The 24,416-nt window shown below is 43.3% G+C and overlaps 2 protein-coding genes across 2 annotated transcripts; one reads left to right on the forward strand and one right to left on the reverse strand.

The window, feature by feature from the left end:
- Nucleotides 1-280: 280 nt before the first annotated feature.
- Nucleotides 281-5,418, reverse strand: LOC139050665 (uncharacterized). Its single transcript, XM_070527260.1, has 4 exons — nt 5,162-5,418; nt 2,627-2,804; nt 1,570-1,702; nt 281-479 (listed from the first exon to the last, which is right to left on the reverse strand). The coding sequence occupies exons 1-4, from the start codon at nt 5,253-5,255 to the stop codon at nt 366-368; spliced, it is 519 nt and encodes a 172-aa protein (XP_070383361.1). The 5' UTR covers nt 5,256-5,418; the 3' UTR covers nt 281-365.
- A 6,511-nt stretch (nt 5,419-11,929) lies between these two features.
- On the forward strand, nt 11,930-24,009 carry LOC139050610 (uncharacterized). The gene is made up of 5 exons (XM_070527190.1): nt 11,930-12,034; nt 12,223-12,417; nt 15,754-15,940; nt 21,432-21,573; nt 23,770-24,009. The coding sequence occupies exons 2-5, from the start codon at nt 12,252-12,254 to the stop codon at nt 23,854-23,856; spliced, it is 582 nt and encodes a 193-aa protein (XP_070383291.1). The 5' UTR covers nt 11,930-12,034; nt 12,223-12,251; the 3' UTR covers nt 23,857-24,009.
- Nucleotides 24,010-24,416: the final 407 nt, after the last annotated feature.

The following is a 24,416-nucleotide window of genomic DNA, read 5'->3' on the forward strand; positions in this document are numbered from 1 at the left end:
AACTTTTCACAGAAGACATGTGCATTCGTGCACTTAAGCATGCACCTTAGCGAGTGCCGTTCAGTGGCAACGAGAATTCTGAGTAAGCGACATGCAACACCTTCATTCGTGTGCAAATCTAAGTTTTGAACTTGCTGCAGAGTGAAATAGTTTTAATAAAATTAATTACTGCCATGTTAAATATTTTTTTCTAAATACGCATTCAATGTAAGCATGTCTTAGTGTAGCATGCTGCTCATTGCATGCACAGGTGGGTATCATTTACTTTTCACACTCAACATTTCCATCTGAATATATTCTCTTTATTCCTCTGAATTCACACTGCAGAACTCCACGCGCCACTGTTTCTTCGCTGATGAGACATTCTAATCCCAAATGTCCGTTGTCGGCTTGGTCTTAAAAACTCTCAAGTGCAGGGCTTGGCATGAAAGCTTCTTGCCCTTGCTCTCCAACATCATAGCTGCGATGAGATTTCCATCCTGGGCAAAAAACAAAGAGGGATGGGGAGAAAGGAAGGAAAACTTCCGACCATCGCGCAAATGGAGTTGCTGAGCCCGTGATTGCTTTTATGGAGCCATGAGTCAAACAGTTCACTAATGAGAAGGGAAAGGAATCACGGGGATCCAGAATCAAAGTTATTAAAAACAACTTGCCAAACAACGATGCCAACAAGCAACAAAGCCAAGGAGAGCATAGGGAAAGAGTGCTCGTTTTGCTTATTTGGAGTGTAGAATAAGTATGAGTGGGGGTTTGAGCTTTTTCCGATAAGCTTAATATTTGTGATAAAATAGAAGGAAAGTTGAGCTGACCGAAAAGTCGACTGGCCAGTGCAGGTAGATTTATCCATAGCTTCAGCATGACATGTGCGACGCTTTACCAAAAGAGCTACGGAGGCCTAGTTTCTTAATCCCTTAAGACTCGTTCATAATTAGCCTACATTTGATTCAAATAAAAGTGAGAATTATTATGGTTTATGCTTTTCTTGATTTCGTTGCCTTCCTTCGAAGAAAATTTACAAATAGAAGCCGTGGTTTATTGCATTGCAGCAACATTAATATGTTTAATAAAATGGCGGTGCTTTTTTGAAACCTTCGGATTAATTTTATTACCTCACAGAATGTGGCCACGGTGAGACCACCAACTTCAGCCGGGATAATGGAGCCAAATTTTTCTGTGGGAAAAAGGCTGGGCCAACGATATGACAGCAAGACACGCGACATGGCCATAAAATTTGAGACAGGAAATTTTTCGTCACACTGAATTCGTTTCTAAGAAAGACTGCCCTTTCCTTCACAGAACAAGGAATTATTATATTTCTGTCTATAAACTATAAACCAATTTCTACAAAGGCAGGAAGACGGTGCTTGCACACATTAGGATACTTGTGTGTAGTTAGGCAGCCTCATAATGGTCATGAATTGACTAAACTTGCTTCACTTCTTGTTTAGAGTCTGTGGCCCTTCAGAAGCAACGATGGCTAAACAGCGAACACTACCCTAATAAACCCAGTCACCACAGACTTCACGTATCACGGAGACGGTAGCATGAAGCGCCGTACAGAACACTTACGCCTATATGCTTCACCAGTTTAGGTGAAACCCGGAAGACAAAGTTGCGCCAGTAGGTTCCGGGCGGGACGGGACACTTGGTCGTCCACATTGTCACCTTGTCGTCCGGCACGTTTTCACAAACGTCATACACGCTGGAAAAAAAGAAAGCCGGGCATAAGGTGTTGGAAGATGAAGCTCTTTATACACTTGCAGCTTTCTGTTTGCATTTCGTGTGTGTGTTCTTTTGTTTTGAGACAAGATTTTCTCAGCCGACGTCAGACGGATCTGGGTATCTTGTAACAGCTTCTAGAAAGAAACGGTCACTCAGATAGGTTGTAGACTTCGTATGAACATGACAATAGTGTTAAATGATACCTCGTCGTGTCCAGAATACTTAGCAATAGTGAGAAACTGAGAGTATAATATAAAAACGAGCTTAACTAGCCTCACACGGGGTGAGATACCGGTCTCTATGTTGCTGTCACGTTCTGCCATGCCTCCGCCGAGTGTCATTTAGATATACTAGCACGGCCTCCACCAGATGGCGGGGAGCGTCCGAGTTCGATCAGCAGTTCGGCAGGCAGTCGAGATAAGCGTGAGTCGCTTAGAGCATTGGTGGAAAAAAAGTGGGGAAGAGATTGATACGACCGGATCCGTTACATGCCTAGGTAGCGGCACAAGGTCGTTAGAGAAGTTTTGAGCAGGAAAAAGAATACTATAGAGAGGTATACAAAAATGCTAGAATGAAATGCATGTACAGCATACCTCATTAGCTCAAGCAGGCTGCGAGACTTTTTGTCACCAATCCATTTCAACGGGGACGCCAGTAAATCATGATCACCACCATCATCGACAGAATGCTTTGATGCGAGCGTGCTGCCACGCACTGCAGGAGGCAAGGCGCGCGCATCAAGGCAGCGTAGACTTCTTCAACGCAGCCTTCAATTGTTCAAGGTGCTAACCGCCTCCTTCTACTACCCACTCCCCTTTCATAACTTTTTTTCGTGGCCTATGCAATTTGTAATGGCGCAAGCCATTGTCCCTTAACGTGAGCCAAGGTTTCTTGTTTTTCTTACCACGAGCCGAAGCGCTCTATACATGGCACGACTGTGCCTCGAGGAGTGAAGAGCGCCACCCTCAGCTTGAGATCCTTGAGGATGGTGTCGTAGACACGAAGCTTAATCTTGGCCATCATCTGGTGGCCGACGATTGCGTCCCTGGTTACCAAGCCCATGATCTCGGCACTGTAGTTTTCTGCGAATGTATTTAGGCGAATCGAACTTATAAAGAACAAATGAAGCACTCATGCAAATTAACGACAGCGCGTAAAAATTAACTTCTCTTTGTGCCATCTGCCATTCATGGGTTAGCCCAATACATTCGCAACTATCCAGGATTCGTAATTTTTGCCTGTTTACCTGTCCGTCAGCGGATCCAGTTATTTCTACTATCAACTGATGTCTTGGGTACGCTGTTGCATCAAGAAAATCTGCTACATACATCTCATTGAAAGTTTCACGATATTTCCATAGACATACTTTATTTACAAGTCAGTGAGCTATTTGCTTGATTGATGAGCTTTTACATCCCAACACAGCGGATATGAAAGAAACCACAGTGGAAGGTTCCAGAATAAATTTGAACATTCGGGCTTCGTGAACCTGTACCTAAAGCTGGGTGCCGAACTTTTTTAGCATTCCGCCCGTCGAAATGTAGCCACCGCGGCCTGCAATGTAACCAGCTAATAAGTATGCGTACTAAAAATGAATAAATAGCTATCACCAACACGCGCAACTACATTAGGCTAAACTATTTATCAAATTTCATGTAACCATTTGGCACGCGATCTTTCCTTCAATACACATTGCTGTACAACAGTGACAAACTGATATTTATTATCATTACGTTTGCGCCTGCAGCCGTCATTTATCTGAAGAAGTTAATGCTGCGCTTTTCAGAGGCAGGCATGTTCATTATCACTGTTTTTGTTTGTTCAACTCGGATAATGTAGTGCTTACACTTTCCCTACAAGAACTGAATATCTATGCGCTATTGTATATTCCAGACTAAGATCCCGTTTATGTTCTTCTGCAAAAGTTGGTTAATTGATCCACTGTGCGCTTGATAAACACTGCTATTGAAGTTGAAGGGGTAAGGCAGTAGAACTAGCTTGAAATATCGATAAACACCAAATGTAGACGCAGCAGTCCACTTAGCCCAGCACTGTTTCTGGTTATTTTCAGTACAAATGCGGTGTGGGTGAATGAATCATTCGACATTCTCAAGAATTGATGGCGTCTATAAACTGGCAGGGAACGTGAATGCGGTGACGTCTCGATGTATGATTTTAGAAAACTGCAATTTCTGTTTGTTTTGCCCAGAATGCTCAATTTTAACGCTGTTTATGTACAATATTTTCCGCGTACCCTGTGTAATGCATGATAACTTAAAGCTTTGCAACAGTTCAGTTCGCTTCCAGCCCCTTTACCAGCAAGATTGCCGGAGTGATCGTAGATATCGAATCTCTTTCTCAGAAACCAACCAGACTGTAATGCATCGATTGTCGAGTTCTCCGTTCATCTTGGTTATTTCCCACTTTTCTTTTTTTTTGAGTGCTCCACCCCCTTACGTTAAACATTGTCCAGATCGCTTGATTCGTTTCAAAGAAGAATTGTTTTCTTACTTCCATGTTTCACCTCTATCATTTTAGAATATTGCTCATCTTTATACCTTATTTTTTTATTTCGTGACCATTGACGGGATAGCGCCAAGGACTCCATGTCGCAGGAAATCCGGTGTCGGTGTCGGCGGAGTTGCCCATGAGCGAAAATTCCCGTATACATTTAGGTATATGTATACCACGCATTGATATATAACATATGGTATATGCGGGTTATATTGCCACACCATTCTACCACTAAAGTTGCTCATGTCAGGTCTTACATTCTTGACAACATTATTCCTGGAAATGTTGAGAATGGCATCCCACAAACAAATGTCGTCAAACAAAACACTGACAGCGCATGCTTTTCCTCTTAAGCCGTCTCAGACATTAGTGCTGAAAGTGCGCAACAATAACTGAGCTCAACCCGTAAATTGATGCAATTTTACTGGCACACGGCTGTGTGGTACCTCCGGGATTGGCCCACGCTAGAGGGCGCGTTTCTACCAGAAAGCTCGCCTTCGTGCACAGCATTGGCTGCCATCGCTTTCCGGTAAACATTACGGTTACAGAATCCGAGCTGCCGGTAAGCGTGAGAAGCAGTCAGGAATCTTTGAATGCTATCGCAATCCACTCTTAACGTCGAAGCTCAAGCATCCTCCAAATACTTCTGTACTCATGCTCAAGGTCTAATATCTAAGTTAACTGCTCTTATTATTCTCTTTTAACTACTTCGTAATCTTTAGTAAGAAGTCCACCTACAGCTTGAAGCTCTCGGACCTCCTGCTGTGTACTTATTTGTGCGCTATTTTATGCTACGAACATTATAACCTTGATGATGATATGATTCCGAACGGTGGCAAATATATCAGTGCACAAGACAGGTGTCTCGCTGGTGTGAGTTGGAGACGCAAATTGAGCGCGAGCACCTCAAGGAGTTCCAACTTACGGCTGCATTTGATCAGCTGGTGGTATTGTACCGCGCCATGAGCAACGGTGACCAGGTAACCTAGGAGCACCGAGGACACCGCAAACGACATCATGATGGCTCCGATGGTGGTGGACGACACGCACCCCACTTCACGAATAACGAGAGTACAACTCTTTAAACCTCTGCTGTCGAAGGCCCTTATGGCAAAAAAACAATTGTTTCGCCCTAAAGAAATGATCTGCAATCGTCCTCGCACCTACTGTTTCCGTTTTGTGGCGGGTGCGGTGAGGATTCGACGAAACATTGCAGCTGAAGTACGCGAAGCTTCTGTGACCAGCTGTTTCACGATGGCGGCAAGTTTGGCTTTTGTCTTCGTGAACCTATTGTTTTCATTTTTTTCTGCTTCTGCTGATGGTTTTTCTACTCTGGTAAAGTAATCAAGGGATCTTAAATGGTCGACGAGCATTATCGCACTATAACTGCAAAAATTTCAACGCGTACATCATATAAATCAAATGATTCCTAGCTTACTGCTTTTATTTGTTGTAGCTCTTCTTTCTTACGGGGGCCCGACAGATGTAAAAAAAAATTGAACCTCGACAGACAATTTGCTTGACGGGCTTGACGGATTACAGGTATAACTTCGACGACTTCTTATTTTCATACTCACCGTGTTGTTCGTTTTCTCGGCGTTTTAGCTATGACACCGTAGAAACAAAGGCAGATTGTACAATGCCACCTCCGGTCCTTGTATGAGCTCTTGTACGCTAGTGTGAATTCAGGTGTTCCGTTAGAAGAGTCATTTTTGATGTACATCGATGTTGAATATTTAAGATGAAGGAAACTACAAGTTCAGAAGCAGAAGTCTAACATTTCTACCAAATCGAACGTCACACAAACAATAATTGTAATGATTCCCCAGTGACACCCTAGATATTTGACCACCCGCAGTCAGTCGCGTGATGTGCGTTATCCTTATTCTCGTCGCAGAATCGCGTGTCTAATATGCAAATGAGAAGTACTTGAGACAATATATATTAGAGTGCTTTCTCCTTATAAGCATACATGAATATGCATTAGTGTTCATGTGAAAAAAACTGCCACCTAAAAAATTAACGTTCATCAACTGTGATCACTTTCCTGGAGTCTATATTTTAGTCCGAGCGCCAGTAGAGCAGTTAGAAGTAAATAGCACTTGTGCTTGATGTGCTGAAAGGGAATTGCATTTCCGGTACGTAGAAATATGTTTCTCAATTTAGTGCAGAAGCGGCTGTTTCCTTCTCTCTCCATAAAAATGTCATTTCCACGCCTTGTAGTCAAGAAAGCGAGATATGAGTTTTTTACAAGATTTGCAGCCCAGGGTATTTGCAGTCATTGTTGAGAAATGCTAACCAATACGTGTTAAATTATGTCCACAAGTTCTATTTTTCTTACATAGAGCTCTTTAGTCAACTAGAAACAAACTCAGTAAAGAAAATGTCACATTAGTCATATTGCCCGGTGCATTGGTTCTTGGTTTTCAGGTTGTATAGGTTTTACAATGTAGTGTATGCAATTTCGTCACTTTAGCTAGATTTTCTGAAAACGCGAACGTGCCACACCACAACGTTCATCAGATAAGTCAGAAGTTTTAAATGAATAACTTCCGACTTATACTAAAGCATGCTGCGCCTTTGCAGAACTGAATGCAGGTCCTAAAAAGGGTCGTATTGATTTACCAAGAATCATCACACAAGGAAGAACTTGCAATTGGGTTTACTATATTTGCAGTTATGGTTAGTGTCCGGCATTTCAAAAGCTCACATATACGTTTTTTATGCATGGTTTATTGACTTTTTATTAACTGTAGACTAAGGGGAATGTACGGATGCTCCAGTCAAGCCGGCTATACCAACACACGGCTTAGAAAGTTAAACTAACCCTTTCTCCCAAATAGACGTATGCTACAGTTGCCCAACCATACTAAGTCTATAAATGAAATAAATGCAAACAAGAGAGCAAATAGAGGTAGCAAGGAAGTCTGTTTTTCCTATTATTTAGTCATCGGGGTGACGGGGCTGGTCAAGCTGCTCTGAAGCGGCCTCTTCTCTATTTAATCTATCTGATTATGTACATTCATCACCTGTCACGTTAGTCAATAACCCGATACTAAAACTCAATCCCAACGGTTAAAAGTGCATCTATCTTGCGCAGGAGTTTGCACATTTGTCCTTCCTGAGGAAGTGTTTCTCGATGTCTCAAAAACGTCTCAAGTGGTACTGATGCCTGACATCACCTGAGAAAAGCACACATGAGAACTCTACAGGGCGCTGATTTTGGAATGTGTTTTACACTATATGTGCTTAGCTCATAAATGGCCTTCAGCATCTTAAAATAGACACTTGATAGCGCTTAGGGCAAGCAAACAATACAACTTCACAGGAATATAGAGGCTTGAAGAGATCGTTCGTGGTCAAACTATGTTAATATATGAATAATGGAACGTTGTCTCTCCAGCTACATTCCTTCTTCCACCACTGTTGATCAGAGAATTCTGATTTTAAGGCAGTGCTATGCGCATGCGTTCTTTGTTAGGGCGTGATCGCATTGCTATAAAGACGTGTCGAAAGGCATCTTGTATCTAAACTTATGTACAGAGGTTCGACGATACACTCCTCTTTGGTGGTTTTCCATTTGCTTTTGAGCCCTCGCGTTCACAGCCACACCTGCTTACAGATGGCTTGTTGGCGTATAGTTTACGAGCCCTGTTCGTTTCGGAAGCCTGTCGTAGATATCTACAGTAGCTAGGTCTTTAACCAGTGACGTTCCAAGAATTACTGCCTGTTGTGATACTCCAGTCATTTAGAAACTCCCGAGTGCTTCCTGGACACCATCAACAACTATGAACTTTTGAATCTACGTAGGAAGCAGTGCGTAAAACAGCTTTTTTGTCACAGCGGCAGCAGGATGCTGTACTCACAAACATACCGTTCCTTGAAGACTTCTAAAGAAATGTGTCGTTGAAGGTTATTGCATCCCGGCTTCATCGAGTACCTATCACACAGGAACTCAAACCTAACGAGCCGCATTCGGGATTTTCATTTTCTGCAATCACTGAGCCATGCTGTCACACAGTCGATCATGAGAGCAAAGAAAGAAACGAAGTCGGAAACACAAAATGAAAATATAACTGGCGAACTTACTTGGGCCCCGAAAAACTCTTAATAGCTCTGCACTTCTGAAGAATGTTTCATCTGCAGCATTTCCAAGTTGCATCTTATTCTTGCACTTTTGAACTCACGAGCGATAACTTTACCTCTTGAATATTTCTCCGTAATAAAGTAGAAGAAAAGCAGTAATACCCCATTTACGGCAAACGAGACACTGTGTGGTGTTCCAGACGTTTAAAAAATGCCTTCGTTTATAGCTGTTTCTTATTTTCCACCAACGACTCACTAAGTCCTTCACCGATGTAGTGAAGCTTACATCGTTCCATTTTTTGTTTTTCGTTCTGTAATTAAAGCGAGCAACGTAAACATGAAAAAAAGTGCAATCGAAACTTTCAAGCGCACAAATAGGATGCGATCAGCGGCATTCAACTTCATAGCAAACGTTTGAGGAAATGCGGCGCTGGAACTCAACGTACTGCATGCTCCTGTGTTTATGAAAATCACTTGCATCGAAAGAGTGCTAAGGGGCAAAGATAATTTTTTCCGAAAGTTGGGTTTTCCCAATCCTTGGCAGCAAGTGCAACATTAACCGATTCGGCGATGAACTGAACGCATGCAAAGCAGATCCATATGCTTTCATTTGCACTTTTGCGTGGTTTGATAAGCAGAACTCAGTGCCGCAAGTATGTCGGTGTATACGACATAAACCTTTATTTTTTCACCAGCTCGGGACGAAATTCATAGATGCAAGACACACCGGCATATATCTATAGTAATTTTACCTAAATATCCACTCGTAGTCACTGCAGGAATGAGAGGGACGGGAGGGTGGAGTGACTCTTGCCGGGGCCACAAACGATCGTGATAATCCACAATATTGACACGACCTCGACACAGCTGACAGCCACTCGGTGTAATTCGGTACCGCATGCTAGGCATGTTGGGTGGCTCCCAGAGGAAGGCAACGACGAAGCGGCCAGGACAGCGATATATAAAAGATCTATAGCGTCGACCGAAGTCTTTTGTCACTATGTCTGTGACAAGCAGGTGGAGGTGCTGGGTACGCGTCTATGTTGGTGACCCCCAGGAACTGGAAGCGGACAACCTACGCAAAAACCGACTGCTTCAAAGAATGCCTCCTTAATACGGCATGCAAGATCTGCCGAGGATGTCCACCACAACCGCAAGCCAGACACAAAAGACTTCGGTCGATGCTATAGAGCCTTTAAATATCGCTGTCCTGGCACCTTCGTCTTCCTATGGGAGCCACCCAACGTGCCTAGCATGTGGCACCGAATTGCACCGAGTGGCTGTCAGCTGTGTCAAGGTCGTGGCAATATTCCTTACAAAAGGAGATTATCTAGCTCGTTTGGGCGACGAAATGATAAAATTACTGAATTCCACAGCCAATTCACTGAAACAAATGTGAGCAACGTGTACACATATCAATTTCTTTCTCCAACTTCGACTGGAATACGGCTGTAGAGAACCCTGATAGAAGTTCACAACCCAGACTACTGCAGTAACAGAAACTTCGCTTTTGTTAACTCTGCCTTCGTTCCGGCGCTAAGAGGAGGCTTTACCTCAAGCCCGACTTCGATGCCACCTACTCAAATATATGTAAAACGCAGAAACGCTTTTCTGAGATAAACGCTGACCATCATGAAATTTGTTGCATTTCAGAGCAAAAGTTCAATTCAAGTTAAAAAGAATTATGGGGTTTTATGTGTCACAACCACTTTCTGATTATGAGGCATGCCGTAGTGGGGGACTCCGGAAATTTTGACCACCTGGGGTTCTTTAACGTTTACCTAAATCTGAGTACACGGGTGTTCTCGCATTTCGCCCCCATCGAAATGCGGCCGCCGTGGCCGGAATTCCATCCCGCGATCTCGTGCTCAGCAGCCCAACACCATAGCCACTGAGCAATTCTAGTTGAGATCAGAATTTTTATTTCACGCTGGAATTTCTAAAGGAATTTTAAAAATTGGTACAACTGAAAAAATATAGAAGCACGAAGCTTACAAATTGGTAGATCTGCACCAAAAACCAATATCGCAGTTTTGTAAACTGCATCTGTTATAGCATGCAAAGCGGACAAACGTGTTATATAATTTATATCTTATGAGAATTCGTTACATTGTTCACAAGCGTTTTGCAAAAGTCTTGTACACATATTAGTGGTATATTTGAGAGCCATGCATGATACATCAATATTGTTTCCTTCAGATGTAGCATTATATGCAATTGACCGAAGTGTGATATCGTTCTTTATTGCGTATTTACAGAGTGGTAAGCTTGAGATAGTTTAGTTTTCTGAAAAGTTGCGACTTTCAACATTTCTTGTTAAAATAATTGACGGCCTAAATAAAAATTCAGCTACCAACAGTTACCAGATTCCAACGTTTTTCTTTCTTTTTTTTTAACTGCAGCAAACTTGATAACTTTGGTGCAGTGGTAGCCGAGAAAAACGATTTCGTGTATCCTGTAGGATAGGAGCCCCCAAACTAAAGCTACCTCTTGAATTAAGGGAACGGGAACAGATCTGTCCCAACATGTGAATCGTCAACTAAGGACTGACGCTTCAATCAGAATAGTGGAAACAGTGACAAAGCTTTGCCAGGGATCACACGTGATTTATCGTTCAGCGCATACAGGATGACGACTGCAAATACGAATGACACGCAGCAAATATCCTTCCTCTTTTTTTACAAGCGCTCTATCACGGCGCCGACGTACTCCTCTCATTTTTGCAAAATCAGCCAGCGAGGCCTTTTTGCCATAGCGGCAATACAGCTCGTAATGCAGTGCTACATAAGATGGCGTAGTCTGCGCTACAATCACATTCTCATCATCATATGAGAAACGGAATTTTGTAAACTAGCCTATCTTCAAGGTTCATCAAATTTATCAACAGTCCCACAGCCAAAAAATTGACGACCTCATAAAGTAAATCTTCACACTGCACAGTTCTCTCCAGAACTGCCATTTGATAGCCGCTGAATGATGCTGTGCCTGAAATCTTAAAGCTGCCCATGTAAAAAAAAATTAATGTGCACTAAAGTGGCAAACAGACTTCTTTTTTAACGCTATGCTTGTAGTTTCCTGCTCACTCCTGTTTAGCTACACGTATGATGGGCATTTCTCTGCTGATGCAGACGCCAGTGCTCTTCAAATCCTTCACGCAGAAAAGGAAAAGAAAACTCTTTCAAGTCTACACGCGCCTTACCGAGAAGTATTTAGCAGACCCATTCGCCTCCCTCAGAAGAGCTCTCAAAGTGTTCCGCTCGTCACATACTGGTGAAAACAGCCGCCTACACCCTCCCCCCCCTGTTCCCCACTACTCACATACATGCACACACGTTTTCGTTTTCTGTGTGTGTGTGTGTGCGTGTGCGTGTGTGTGTGTGTGTGTGTGTGTCAGTCTGTGTGTGTAGTGCGTGTGTGTGTATGTTTGTGTGATGGCTTGCTGCGAACAGGAGGATTGAAACGCCATCTGGTGTTGCCGGAAAGCATCCGGTTGATTCGTCAATTATTTTTCTCCTGGGAAAACACGCTTAAACAAAAAAAAAAGAGATACGAGTTCAGTGATTACAGAGCCGAGCCTATGCATTTAGACGTAGCGGCTTCTATTCGGGATGTTACGGAAAATTCATCGGACGTGCAACGAATACAGACATGAGTTACAGACTTTGAATCTTTTTGTCTGAATGCCAGCGCGTTCGTTGCGAGGCTACCCGAGGTGGGTTCTGTGCATACGATCGCTATATATGGACGCGGCTGGTTGATGCTGAAATAGCTTAAACCACCGGCAACGAGGCTTGAGTTCCAAGTATCACGTCAAGCCGAGTGCGCGCACGCGAAATGGGACATCTTTGCAGCTATGTACGCGTTAATACTTTTTTTCTTTACTCTTTTTGTCACAATAAGTATTCTGCAGTGGTTCGACCCTTGCACATATGGTGGGAGCCGTTGCTGCATGGGCCATGTTCACGGCGATGCCTTCCAGCTATTTTGGCAAGCTAAGTCTTGATCAGAGCCTGAGGACTGCAGTGATCTTCACCATTGCCGTGACCCTCGCGTCCAGCGACAACGAACAGAAAATCCAATTTAAGAGATGTCCAGGTGAGTTCTCATTTTGCAGAAGACGTCTCTTCCTTTTGTTTTGAAAGGACAGAGAAGGAGTTCTTGATGTGTAGTGACGGTCCTTGCCAGTGGTAAATGCTGATGACCTAATTGTGCCGATCTGGTGGTAACGAGTCTTGAAAAGCTAGAAGTTGAAAACAATGACGCAACATAAGACACAGGAGGATGCACGTCACAACGCTGCGTTTACCAACTTTCTTGAGGTCCTTTTGTAGAGCTGATATTGACGAGGAAAATGCTTCACAGCTGATGAGTGCTAGCAAAAAAAAATCCACCTGAGACACATCAATACGCCAACAACTTTCTGCCATCAAGGGCACAGTGTAAAAGGAATACATACTGTAACCCGAAAGATTTAGTAATACTTGTGCCGAAAAAAAAGAAAGAAGTGAACGTTTTGCAAGGTCCCGAGCAATATAAGCGCGCACTCCTAATTTTTGAATAAGCTACGGTTATTCGTTATATCGGAATTCGAATTGAACATGACTGTGAGCATCGCTTAGCTTTCCCATTTGACATGTGCGCATTATTGAACTCTTTTAAACGAGACATGCGTACATAGTTACTACAGTCTTCTGAATGCCAACTTGAGTCTTTCCTTTCATATTCCTTGGGGGTTTACACAATATTCAAATACACCTAGATGTTCCTAATCGCACAGAGGCTTGAATCGCAGCTAAATTAAAGCCTTCGCTTTCCACTGTATTCGTAACACTTACCAAAGTGACTGGGAGGGTAGGAACTTTTGCAGCTCTGCACAAGGTCGCAGATTCGGTAGCGAGTCGCAATGGCCTGGTTTCGATGGTCAATCAGGACACAAGCGCAGACATAAGCATATTTTGGTGTCCAATAGACCATCGCAAAGGCCTGAAGCTTACCACATTGCAGCATCTTATACGGTGTCTTTGGCGAGTAAAGTCCAGTAAAAATATTATAGTCCAGTAAAAAAATTGGTTCGGATTAAGGAGGCGGAGAGATGTTTCACAGCTGATGCAGTTTTACGTTCGAAAGTTAGACACATGCCGGCAGCAATGCCTCTGTAGACGCTTCTGGACGAGACGTAACTGAATCAGATTGCTGGCCTCGTAAATACTTTGTGCAATCCGCCATCATTAAAATTCATCCACCACTACGCACAACCAGACCTATGGTCTATTTCACAGCAGTAAAACACTACTGCCAATAGGACACAGCAATGGATAAGATGATGCGGCAAGTTTACGATGGCCTAGCTGCTGGCCAGTAGTAGTACAAGCGGAATGGCAATTTATTACCATGCCACCACCTTGGCAACCGAGACTCACCTTCATATTGGCTTCAACTTCGTCATTGGCTTTGCCGATAACTTCGTGTTCCTAATCTTCGCTACCAAGTTTGCCTTTAATTTCCCTCCCTGAAATGAACGGCTCATTGCCAGGAGACGGTGTGTTATACGAAGCAGATCCACTTTTACGTTTCCAAGTGCATACCCCATCTTTCTAGGTCAGAAATATGAATGCATTTCGAATTTCAATTTCAAATTTATCCTCATGAGACGAGAAACTGGCTCAAAAAGCTCTGACGAGCACGAGCTTAACAGGTGACCCGACCCGCTTGGTATGACAACAGTGCAGCAAACATGCAAAAATAAAAATAAAACATAAAACCTGAAAGTAATCCTACATACAATAAATCCAAAATGCACAATTAAAAACAAAGATACATATAGAAATATTATACACGCTTATAGATATATATATGCTCTCAGGGCTGAGGACCATGCGTCATCAACATTTACAAATTGTTTTCTCTGTGAAAGACGCGATTTCAATATTGTGTGCCGAAGTCTTCGAACTCCGATTAACCACCTTTGCAAAATCAACATAAATTATAGCGGTTAGTTCTTTATTGCTCAATGCTTTTACAGTAACTTCCTTCCGTGTCAGAGAGTTGTTTCTGTGATTCCGTGCTTCCTGAAACCATGATGAAAATCATGGAGTGGATTTATTTATTTATTTATTTATTTATTTATTTATTTATTTATTTATTTATTTATTTATTTATTTACTTATTTATTTATTTATTTAGGGACCCTAGAGGTCCTGGACAGAATTACACGAGGGGCAGGAATACAATATCCTCGTGCCATGCATAGAAACACAAAAAGGTCATTGCAATATGATATGAGCTTTAAATCTAGAAATTTTTCGTTACCTTTTGAAAAAATAGGCTGTATCGAAACAGGTCGATGACTATATAGCTTGTTTTTATCACCCCGCTTAATTATAAGTATTACTCGGGCCACCTACATGCCTTCAGAGAAGACGCTTGAACTTACGATCACATTATAAGCGTACGTAATTACGGGGCATATAATGTCGAGTACAAATTTTCGGGTTCTATTTGAATACCATCGGCGTCTCTTGATTTGCTGTTTCTGATTACGCTGCTACATAAAAACAAAGCTTCTGCAGAGACAGCTGGCATAACAAATATTGACCTTTTCCGAGCTTTTTCTTTTCTTGTAGAGGGAGATCATAATCAATATTAGCGTGGTTGTCCTGACTACATTGCTCAACAAAAAATTATTAATGGTCATCGCTATTGAATGAGCTTGTAATCGCTTGCCATTGCTCTCTATATCATGGGAGATAATTTCGGAGGCATTAAGATGTAATCAAGAATTGAGCTTGTTAAGGATCTGAAAAAACTGAGAATCTTCAGCTGCTTTTAATTTCGATGTGGTTTCGTTTCTGTAAAACTTAAACTGATGAAGAATTAGAAGATCCCTTGTCTTTTTTCAGTTTCGCCTGTAAGCTGTCCTTGTACTAGTGGATGAATCAATAAACTTCATAACGGATAAGGCGACTAAGCAGTCTCACGCACTTGATCACTGGGTCTTAAGAGCAATGTTTGATGACATGTGTACAAATTTAAGACGTTTTAACAAGGGTGTAGGCTTACACCCTATTTATTTAAAAAATCTATTTCTGTTGTATTCTGGAAGAATAGCCAATGACGCAGCTCTAACTTCTGTATGAACCTTTTATTTTTTTTTCGGGGGGGGGGGGAGGGGGGCAGCTGAACTGACTTGGTCACTTGAGTTTATTATATTATATATTGGTGAAAGCACCAGCCAATGCTCGCGTATTTCGTAAAGTCATCCTGCATCTGGCCCGTTATTCTTCACATAGTTATTCTCTCGCGGCGCATTTAGCTACTGATTTCTTGGACATCTGTCCACGTGCCAGCCCGCCTCAGGCAGTGGAAGAGACTCCAGAGGTAAGGCTTCTTACAGACATCTTTTTTTTTGTCATTTCACGTCCTCGTTCGCAGACCATCAGGACGCAAAGGATATCGAAATTGCGAGCGCCGTAGCGAGAGACATGGAAGTCGGCAAAACCATCAGTGTCGACGTGACCGTCGTGGCTAAAAAGGAGTTCAAGACGGATCCCAAGCTCTCCTTGACCATGACCACCTCGAATCAGATCAAACTGCCGTGCGTGTTCAACGTGGGCTCCTGGTACGTGAACGCCTTCGGTCGATCGCACGTTCTCGCGTCCTCCTGATAGTGAGAGAATGCCTGCCCTGACCGTTCTTTGACGGTGGTCTCGATGTTCTTAGCGACTGTTCACCGTATCAACTTAAGTGGGTGCAGAGAGGGAGAAAGGCAAAGGAAAGACAGGGAGGTTAACCAGAGATTATCTCCGGTTGGCTACCCTGTACTGGGGGAGAGGCAAGGGGATGCAATAGGTGAGAAAGAAAGAAGGATAAAAAAGGAAAAAAAACTAAGCAAACACACGCACGTACACACGAACTATTTCTGTGGGCACTGTCACGCAGCCCGCAAAGGCGTTCCTAGTCTTACGCAGTGTCACCATTCAGTCCTACGTCACACAGTGTGTAGTCACAATTTGTCAGAAAGTCCCGTGTCTTTCAAGTATCGCAGCAGCGCCTTCATAGCGGACCGCGCTGATGTTCGCGTAGGCCAGGTTCCAAGGATCTTGTTTTCGGTCATTGGGCGCTTGTCCACTTTGTCTAAAGTGGCTGAGAGGACTGCTCTTTGTGGGTTAAACGAGAGCACTGACAAAGAAGATGCTCGATCGTTTTGTCGCACCTGCAGAAGTCCCACAGTGGGCTGTTGGCCATTCCGATAAGGAAAGAGATCCTAGAAAGGCCTACAACAAAGAGAGAGATGGAGCTATGTTGATGTCGACGAAGGGATGGAGGCTAACCGATAACAATCAATCGCTTTATCTTCCTTTTGTAGAAAGTTGCTACACTGAGCAGCTAGGTGTGGCAGCGGCCCCATGATTTAAAAAGCAACTTACAGGAAACCGAGTTCGACACGTGCTGATCTGAGTAGGTACTTGAACAATTTAGATGCATAGAGACGATATGCACGTATGAGGGAAAAAACACAAGGAAAAAAACATTTTTATGGTTAATTAAAGAAATAACGTGACGCCATGTGCGTTTTTATTTATAAAGCTGCCGATAGCTCAGCAGAACCGAGAACACGCTAATGGAAAAAAAAAGAAAAGCAAGATGCAATTATTCGGAAATGTACACACGCAACGTAATATAGGGGTGCTAGAGAAGCCCAGAAGGGCCTACACAATTTCAACGCCTAAGTGATGCAAAGGGTTTGTAGAAATTACAGAGGGATTTGTATCCTCCTGTGCAAATGTTTGGAGCAACGTAGAAAGGAGTAAGACAGGTCAGCTGCTCTAAAAAATTTGTGCTACAGCAATACACATTCCACCTCTCGGGACTTCGAAATTCGTAGGCAGTATATTTATTGAAGATTTGCTTCCAACCTGATGCTGTGAAACGTATATTATTAGGCGACACAATGTACCCTTGTATACAAGGATACAATATTATTAATACGACGCTTCTATTATAGGGGCGTAGTGTGAAAGAGGTGAGACACTTTCGATGTTATTCTATTTATACCTTTACGTAGCAAAGCAGCTTTGCCGAACAGCTTCTGCTTCTGCGATTTCCCAGCACATATCCCGCACTAAACCTAACACCCGGTGTAGGATTTTTGATGTTATGCAACTGGTACGTGTACGTAGAGGAAGAGCAAGAACTCAACGCCGATAAACATCCGGATCGTTATTTTACCGAAGGAAGAGGCTGAATGTAGAGTGAAAGATGCGAAGAAGACAAGATGAATAAAGCGCGCAAACGGCAGAGACTTTTCTGCAGAAATCGAAAAATATGCAGCAAGTTTCGGCAAAGTTTCGGCAATTCTGATCCGCCCGACAGTAGACTGATGCCCTTTGTCAGAAACCCTTGCAGGTTTTCTTGGTAGCCTCGTGCTTCAGTGGGACGAACGAATTTTAAATGGAAGCTTTTTTTTTTCTTGCCAACCCTGCCACATTTCGCTGAACGTGGCTGCTGCTGTTGCTGGGTATGGCTGCTGCCTTACCGAGTAGCTGGCACACAGGGCAGCATTCATATAAGAAATCAGTATATGTATATACATATCTACATTTCTACGACGCCTGCAAATGTGCCGTTGGCCACGTTTCTGATTTCTACGGAAGTTCGCTTTGAAACAACAAACGATACCTCAGTTTTCTTACAGCAACAAGTACCAAGTAAAGATACGGTGAAAGTTATTTTATCAAATATTCAATTAAAGGAACGGTAACTTATAGCTAATGTTACCTAATTTTCCTAAAGTATAGTTCTGCGCGTACTGATCACATGTGTAAAATCAGGTAGTACCAGGCCAGGAAGAAAACCTGTATGGAAATTTTCATTTCTGTTTTGTTTTTTGGAATTGTAGCTCAGTGGAATCGACAGTCAGTTGAGCAAGTATGCTGTGCAATTGAGCATGATTTTTGATTTATTTTTTCAAGCTTGTAACCTCCCTGCCGCAACGCTTTCGGGCAAAGCATGGGAATGGCTGAATGATGATGATGACAAAATGTATTTATTAAGGGATGGCGCGAAGGCCTATAATGGGGAATAGGAAGGGGAGGGGGGAATGGCTGAATAAAGAAAACGAAAAGTCCTTCTTTTAATAAAGCGAAGCTTTCTAGGCCTCCATCTCCGAGGTTTTTTTTCGCAAGCCTGCTCAATCGGTTTCTCTGGGAGTAAGGTGTGCCGGTCCTGGAGAGAGTGCGATAGTGAACTGGGCTGGACCCAGTGATTGGTGTAATGAAAACTGGGTCGATCTCGGAGGCAGTGTATTTCGCGCTCCCGTATATCACGTGGGGCGCGTGTTAGGGAAGTTTCCGCATCTTGTCGATCTGTGGTGCAGGCGCGTTATCCGTGCGAAAACTAATAGCTTCAGAGTGTTTGATCAACCAACTGACGAAAGTTTTCAGATAGATTCCAACATGTGCGTAGAATCTGCATTTTTTTTTAAAGACATCGCCTTCTCAGGACACTTCAAGTAGATATGGGATTATGGGATCTGGGTATCCACACACTTTCGTGTCATCAAATTAGACAATTTGAGGCCTTATAATGCACGTCGAACAACGAAAAAAAGGCGTCAGAATGATGCTTGGAAAGGTAACGACGCCACCAGATAAGCGTACAGCTACGTGCGGAGCACCAATTATGCGTAATTAGCACTAAAAGACCGAGATAAAACTTAGAATCTCTCTTTTCTTGTGAACTTCAACTGCGCTATGGAATTGACGCAACGAAAAATATGTGCCGATGACGGAGATGGCAGAGCCTTAAAGTGTGGGCCAATCCCGAAGGTTGTGCACTGTAAAAACAAACTACATGGTACACTAATGAACACAAGGGCACCTTGTTTTTTTCGATGTCAGCCGCGCTTAACTCGCGTATGTGTATTTTTTTTTTAGAGAGAATGCTGAAATTCTAGAAACGTTGGTGCAAATGTGCTTATCTGTGAAAGTTTGTGTGGTTTGTAATGGTGTTCACAATTTTCGGTTCTTCCGAGGCCTTAACAGTCAACTTCGGAATCATAACATTAAGCCCACACAAATTGCAGCGTACAGCGCTTTAACCACCTCCACTAAGGCTGTGCGCGTGTAGGAATTGCAAAAAAATGAAAGTTAAGAGTACACTTCCCTAACAACGCAAGAGCTGGTTAGTCGCTTGGTTACAGCGACTGCGTGTTATATCTCTTCTTTATTTACGTTTTTTGGGCTTTCGGGGAGAACGCTTTAACTCTGATTGTACCCAAGCCAAGTATGAGCTCGAACTCTCCAAAAGCTGCGACAAACATGTAACAAACGCCGCATGTCCCGTAATACCACATCGAATATTTCGAAGTTAACATATGGCATCCAAGATAAGAAATGCCTGTGTTGCCATATGACGTATTGTTTTTCTCTCGTATTTTTTATTGTTGTTGTTGTTTTTCTCAGGCAGCTCGGCTTCCTATAGTCTTAAACCTCACATGAGCTGCCAGCGACTAGGCCGAGAGGAATAACAGCAGTCGCTCAGTCCAACCCGGGGCACGTAAAACAGCTCGTTTTGAAACGAACACCACAGGGAAACGCAACACCGTCACCCTGTCCTCTGTTTGCATATGTAGACACCATTTGTGTTGGAAAAGAGATACACTTGAAGCTAAGTGTCTTCTTTCGACCACGCGACACGGCATGGGGAAAGTTTTGTAAACAAACGCGCCGCTCAACGCGGGCCACTCGGAGCGCCGATGATAGCGTGTTTGAACAGCGGCTGTCCCATACGGGGCTGCGAACTCTGGCGCATTCCAAGGCGACCCCAAAGCCTCCACGCTTCTGCTTCAAGTAACTTGACACAACAGTTGCCAGCGCCAAAAGATGTGGGCACTTGCATCATACAGAGCGTTGTGCGAAACATCGGTGTACATATATTATAATGTTCGGGCGTCAGTTGCGCAAAGAAAAAGGAGGACCGTACCACGAAAGACGTATTCAAAGTTTCCTTTCTTATTCTAGACGGTGTGGGTCGCCCTGTGACAAGACAAAATGGGTCAATGATGACAGCGCAACAAGCACTAGAAAGGAAAGGGGCATGCTTGACGCCAATGTGGATAATGCTTATTAACAAAAAATGCAATTTAATGTTATTAAAGTTAATATGTTTGAACGGAGGGCGATTGAGCAGATTGCCGATTGGCGAAATTGCAATACTTTGGTCGGTAGGACAAGATAGAACACACGGAAAAAATCTAAACGCGAGTAACACAGGTGGATTGGAAATATGGTATGCGGGTAGGAAGGAAAGGGATTGTCGTTTTATATGAATTTATTGAGCCAAATAACTACTTCGGTACTCGATTCTCATGTGTTGCCCTTTGGTGGGCTTGTCAGTGTTCAATGAAGTACTGGAGGTTGTTCGGCTTGCTCAAAGCAAGCGCAGTTCCAGTTGTCCATAGTGTCTTGCAGACCTCTCTCTTACAACGAAGCCCAGTAAGATTACTATGAGCAGCATGAAGATAACATTGATGATGGTGATGACAGCGATGATGAGTTTGATGATAAAAAAATATCTTCTTTCCTAGCGAGAGGCGGCTGAATTGTAATACTTCCCTATAGTGTTCATCCAATAAATACAATGCCGTGTGCGAAACTATAACAACAAGCAATGCTGGCCCAGTGCTGCCAAATGCCAGACTAGCTTAGCTCAAATTCAAGTAAACTTCGAAACAAGTGAGGCAGTTAAGGTAGTGCGCGCTCACATTACTCAACGTCCACCCTCATCGCGTGCAACGATTCAGACACCCAAATATATAATTTCACGAAGGAATTAAAATCGTTTTCGAGTTTTATTCGGCCTTCTAAACGTCGGCGAAATGTATGTTAAGAAAGAATTAAGCGCCACATTATTGCACATTAAGTATCAAGTTAGTTGCGCTCAACCGGATCTTTCGTGATAACGGCCAACAAATCAACATTGCCGAAAGCCGACAGAAAGCCGCAAGTAACGGTTATTAAGCAAGCACGCAGGGAACATCTGGACGTTGGCTTCCTTTTAAGCTCGTTTCTTATACTCTTTCTTTTCTTTTGTTTTTTTATTGGTGGCAGTACGTACAAGCTGTGCAACGGTGAAACGCCAATGGAGAAATTTCTGGGCGGTGTCTGGGACAACAAATGCCCAATCGCAGCGAAGGAGTACAAGAAAACACTCTCCTACTTCATACCAAAGATTGCAAAACTGGCGATTGGGGTAAGCAGCCAAATGCCTAAATGGGCAGGTACGAGAAAAGTAAGATGGCATCAGTGCATCCCGCATGTACAATAGGTGGTGTCCGAATTCGCGCCTCAGCGACTTCTCTCATCGGACAACGACAAAAAAAAAACTGATCTCAGAGGCTATGGTTTTGTTGGCTGCATGCGCCGGAAGCCATTCGGTAGGCAGAAACACACCCTAGACGATCTGTTTTGGATACCACCTATAAGGCCAAGCTACACAACGCTTGCCGGCACTCGAAAGCTCACGCCTGCACGCCTTGCGTTTGCCGTGCCTCGCGAGAAATGGTGGGTTTGTACAGTTAACCGTAAAAGTTTAGGGGACGCAGGATCCGCCAAGAAGCTGAATTCTCGCTAAGCTTCGTCACACAGCCTCGAATTAAATGTTCCAGCATGTAGTGGCCTTCGCCACCTACCCAGTGATTCATTAAATACGAAGTGCAGGTATTCACATTTGAAGGGGAAACCGCGCCCCGTAAACTTTTGCTGTCGACTGTACATGCAAGACACCTGCCCACGTGACTCACTATTTTCGCCTTGGTAGCCATCCTTTGGTATTTTTGTGAGTCAGCCGGAGCACCGATATTTGGCTGGAGAATGTACCTGTGTTCGCGGCCCGCTTCGACGCGCACGATCTGTCCGGATCATCTGCGCATGCGTAGGCGCGCGGGCGCGAGCTGTCGCGAGCTGTCGCGCGCCGGCGCGCGCCGGCGCGCGTACGTGTAGTTGGGCCTATAGGTCACGTCCCAAATATGGCATCTATGTCGTCTTTCCGGCTCTCAGATTCATTCCGGCGAATGCAGTTAGCAAAAGCATAGCCTTCGAGATCAGTTTCTGATACCCAACGAGAGCTGTCGCTGGGAAGTAGATTCACGACGTCACACTCACGTACCGGCGGTAGCATTTCGGCGCGGAAGTTTAAAAAAATTAAATATGGCCTCAATTTTTAAACTTGTTACCATGAAACTTCTTACCATGATAATAACGAAAACGAGGTTTCGAAAGACAAAAAGTGTGTCACTCTGAACTGATTAACAAGAAGAAGGGGATCCGAGAGGCCAAAGATTTGGCAGTTACGATAATATGAAACCAACAGACAATAAGATTACGAAAAGCATGAGATTTGCTTTGCTTTCCTTGGATTTTGTTTCTTGGCTTGATATGATTGTTTCTGAAGCGTGATATGGTGTTCCTCTCTTATGTCCAGTTTAAATTAGTGTCTGTGAAGTTTACCAAATTCTCTCGTAGCTCACCCAGTAGGAGCACATTCCTTCCAAACTTCGAAGGATACTACAGATGGGCTAATATCTAACAGTTAGTCGAGTTATGCGCATGATTGAAGAAGGATAGCGTGGAGGATTACGTAAGCATTCACGTTGATGGGTTCAGAACAAAATCCAAACAAATAAACGAAGGACGAAGCCAGAAAAACAAAAAGACGCTACTAGATGTCGACTTGCATATAAAATTTATTAGAAAAGATGCTTGGAAGCATAGTATGGACAGGGGTAATGATATTGTCTACAAACATGGCGACATGATTAGGTAAGCATTCGAAGGCATAAAATAAACAGGCAGAAGTGTTAACTTTTGTTTCTTCTTTTCCTGAAACCACTTCTACGCTTTATTCTTTAATAAAGTGCAGAGGCCAGCCAGCTCTCGTAATATTTCATTTTGTTGGTGTAGATTTGTCAACCGCTCTCTCGCTAAACCTAGCAACGTGTAGATAGACGAACACGTTTCTTATAAGGCACCCGCACCAACATGTCAGTATTGCTAGCTATGAGAGGTTTGTGTGACGTTCTGGAAGGACCCTAGGGACAGTAGAATTAGAAGTGTATTATAATACCAAAATCCCAGCCAAGGATAACTCAGCAGTTATCGAATTCCCTGCTTGAACACGAATCTGCGCATTAGCTTTGGAATACGTACGCGCTTTTCTTGCTTCCTAAGACTGAATGAGTGATGCGTTTTCCCATACAACATAACAATATTGTAGTTTCGCTTTTCATCAAAACATTAGAGCATCTGGTGACAAACTTGTGCACTGGTCCCACCAACAGTGGTTCCTTTAAAAGCGACCGGCACTAGTGCCATTTCTTCCATACAGTTTCTTTAAGAACGACAAAAGCAGCCCTTTCTATGTTTTCGTTTCTCTCCTGCCATTTTTTAGGACGGCCGTCTCCATATGCGAGGAGAAATGATGGATGGAGGCAAGCTGGTCGGTTGTCAAGAGTTCGATGTTACACTCAAGGTGTAGCTTCAAGAATTATGTCTGCGCTACTCTAAGAGATCGCGCAAAAAAAAACGCAACCAGCACTCCTTCTTGCGAACCTCTTCTGAATGTGTAACGCCGCACCTGTCTTCGCTAAGCTCGAGCATCACCTGTAAAATAAAAAATGCATTTCTCCAATGGTCTCTATTGGACTGTGCACTATTGGGTTTACACTGTGTCTATGGACCAGGCTGCTCAATATGTCTCAGCCGGGCTGAAAAAAACATTTTGCTGCCTTTCGCTAAAGGAGCATTTCTTTTTAAATTCAATAGCATCTCACAAACATTTCATAACGCGAGAATGGAACGCACCCGTGGGCGTTTCATCAAGACCCGTCCCGATGAAAAGGTAGATCCAGGCCTGACTTAGATGCCTTTAATGATGGTTACCTGAACCACAAATCAGTAAATTACTCCCTAGTATCGCCGTCAGGGCGGTGAATAAGAAGAAAATCATCAATCACCACAGCAGCATAATTTGTTACCTCTCCTAAGTTCTCGCACTGCTTCCATTAAATGTAGCCTTCATGCGGCAAAACATTTGCT

The sequence above is a fragment of the Dermacentor albipictus genome, chromosome 10, assembly GCF_038994185.2.
Source record: "Dermacentor albipictus isolate Rhodes 1998 colony chromosome 10, USDA_Dalb.pri_finalv2, whole genome shotgun sequence".
Lineage (NCBI taxonomy): Eukaryota > Metazoa > Arthropoda > Arachnida > Ixodida > Ixodidae > Dermacentor > Dermacentor albipictus.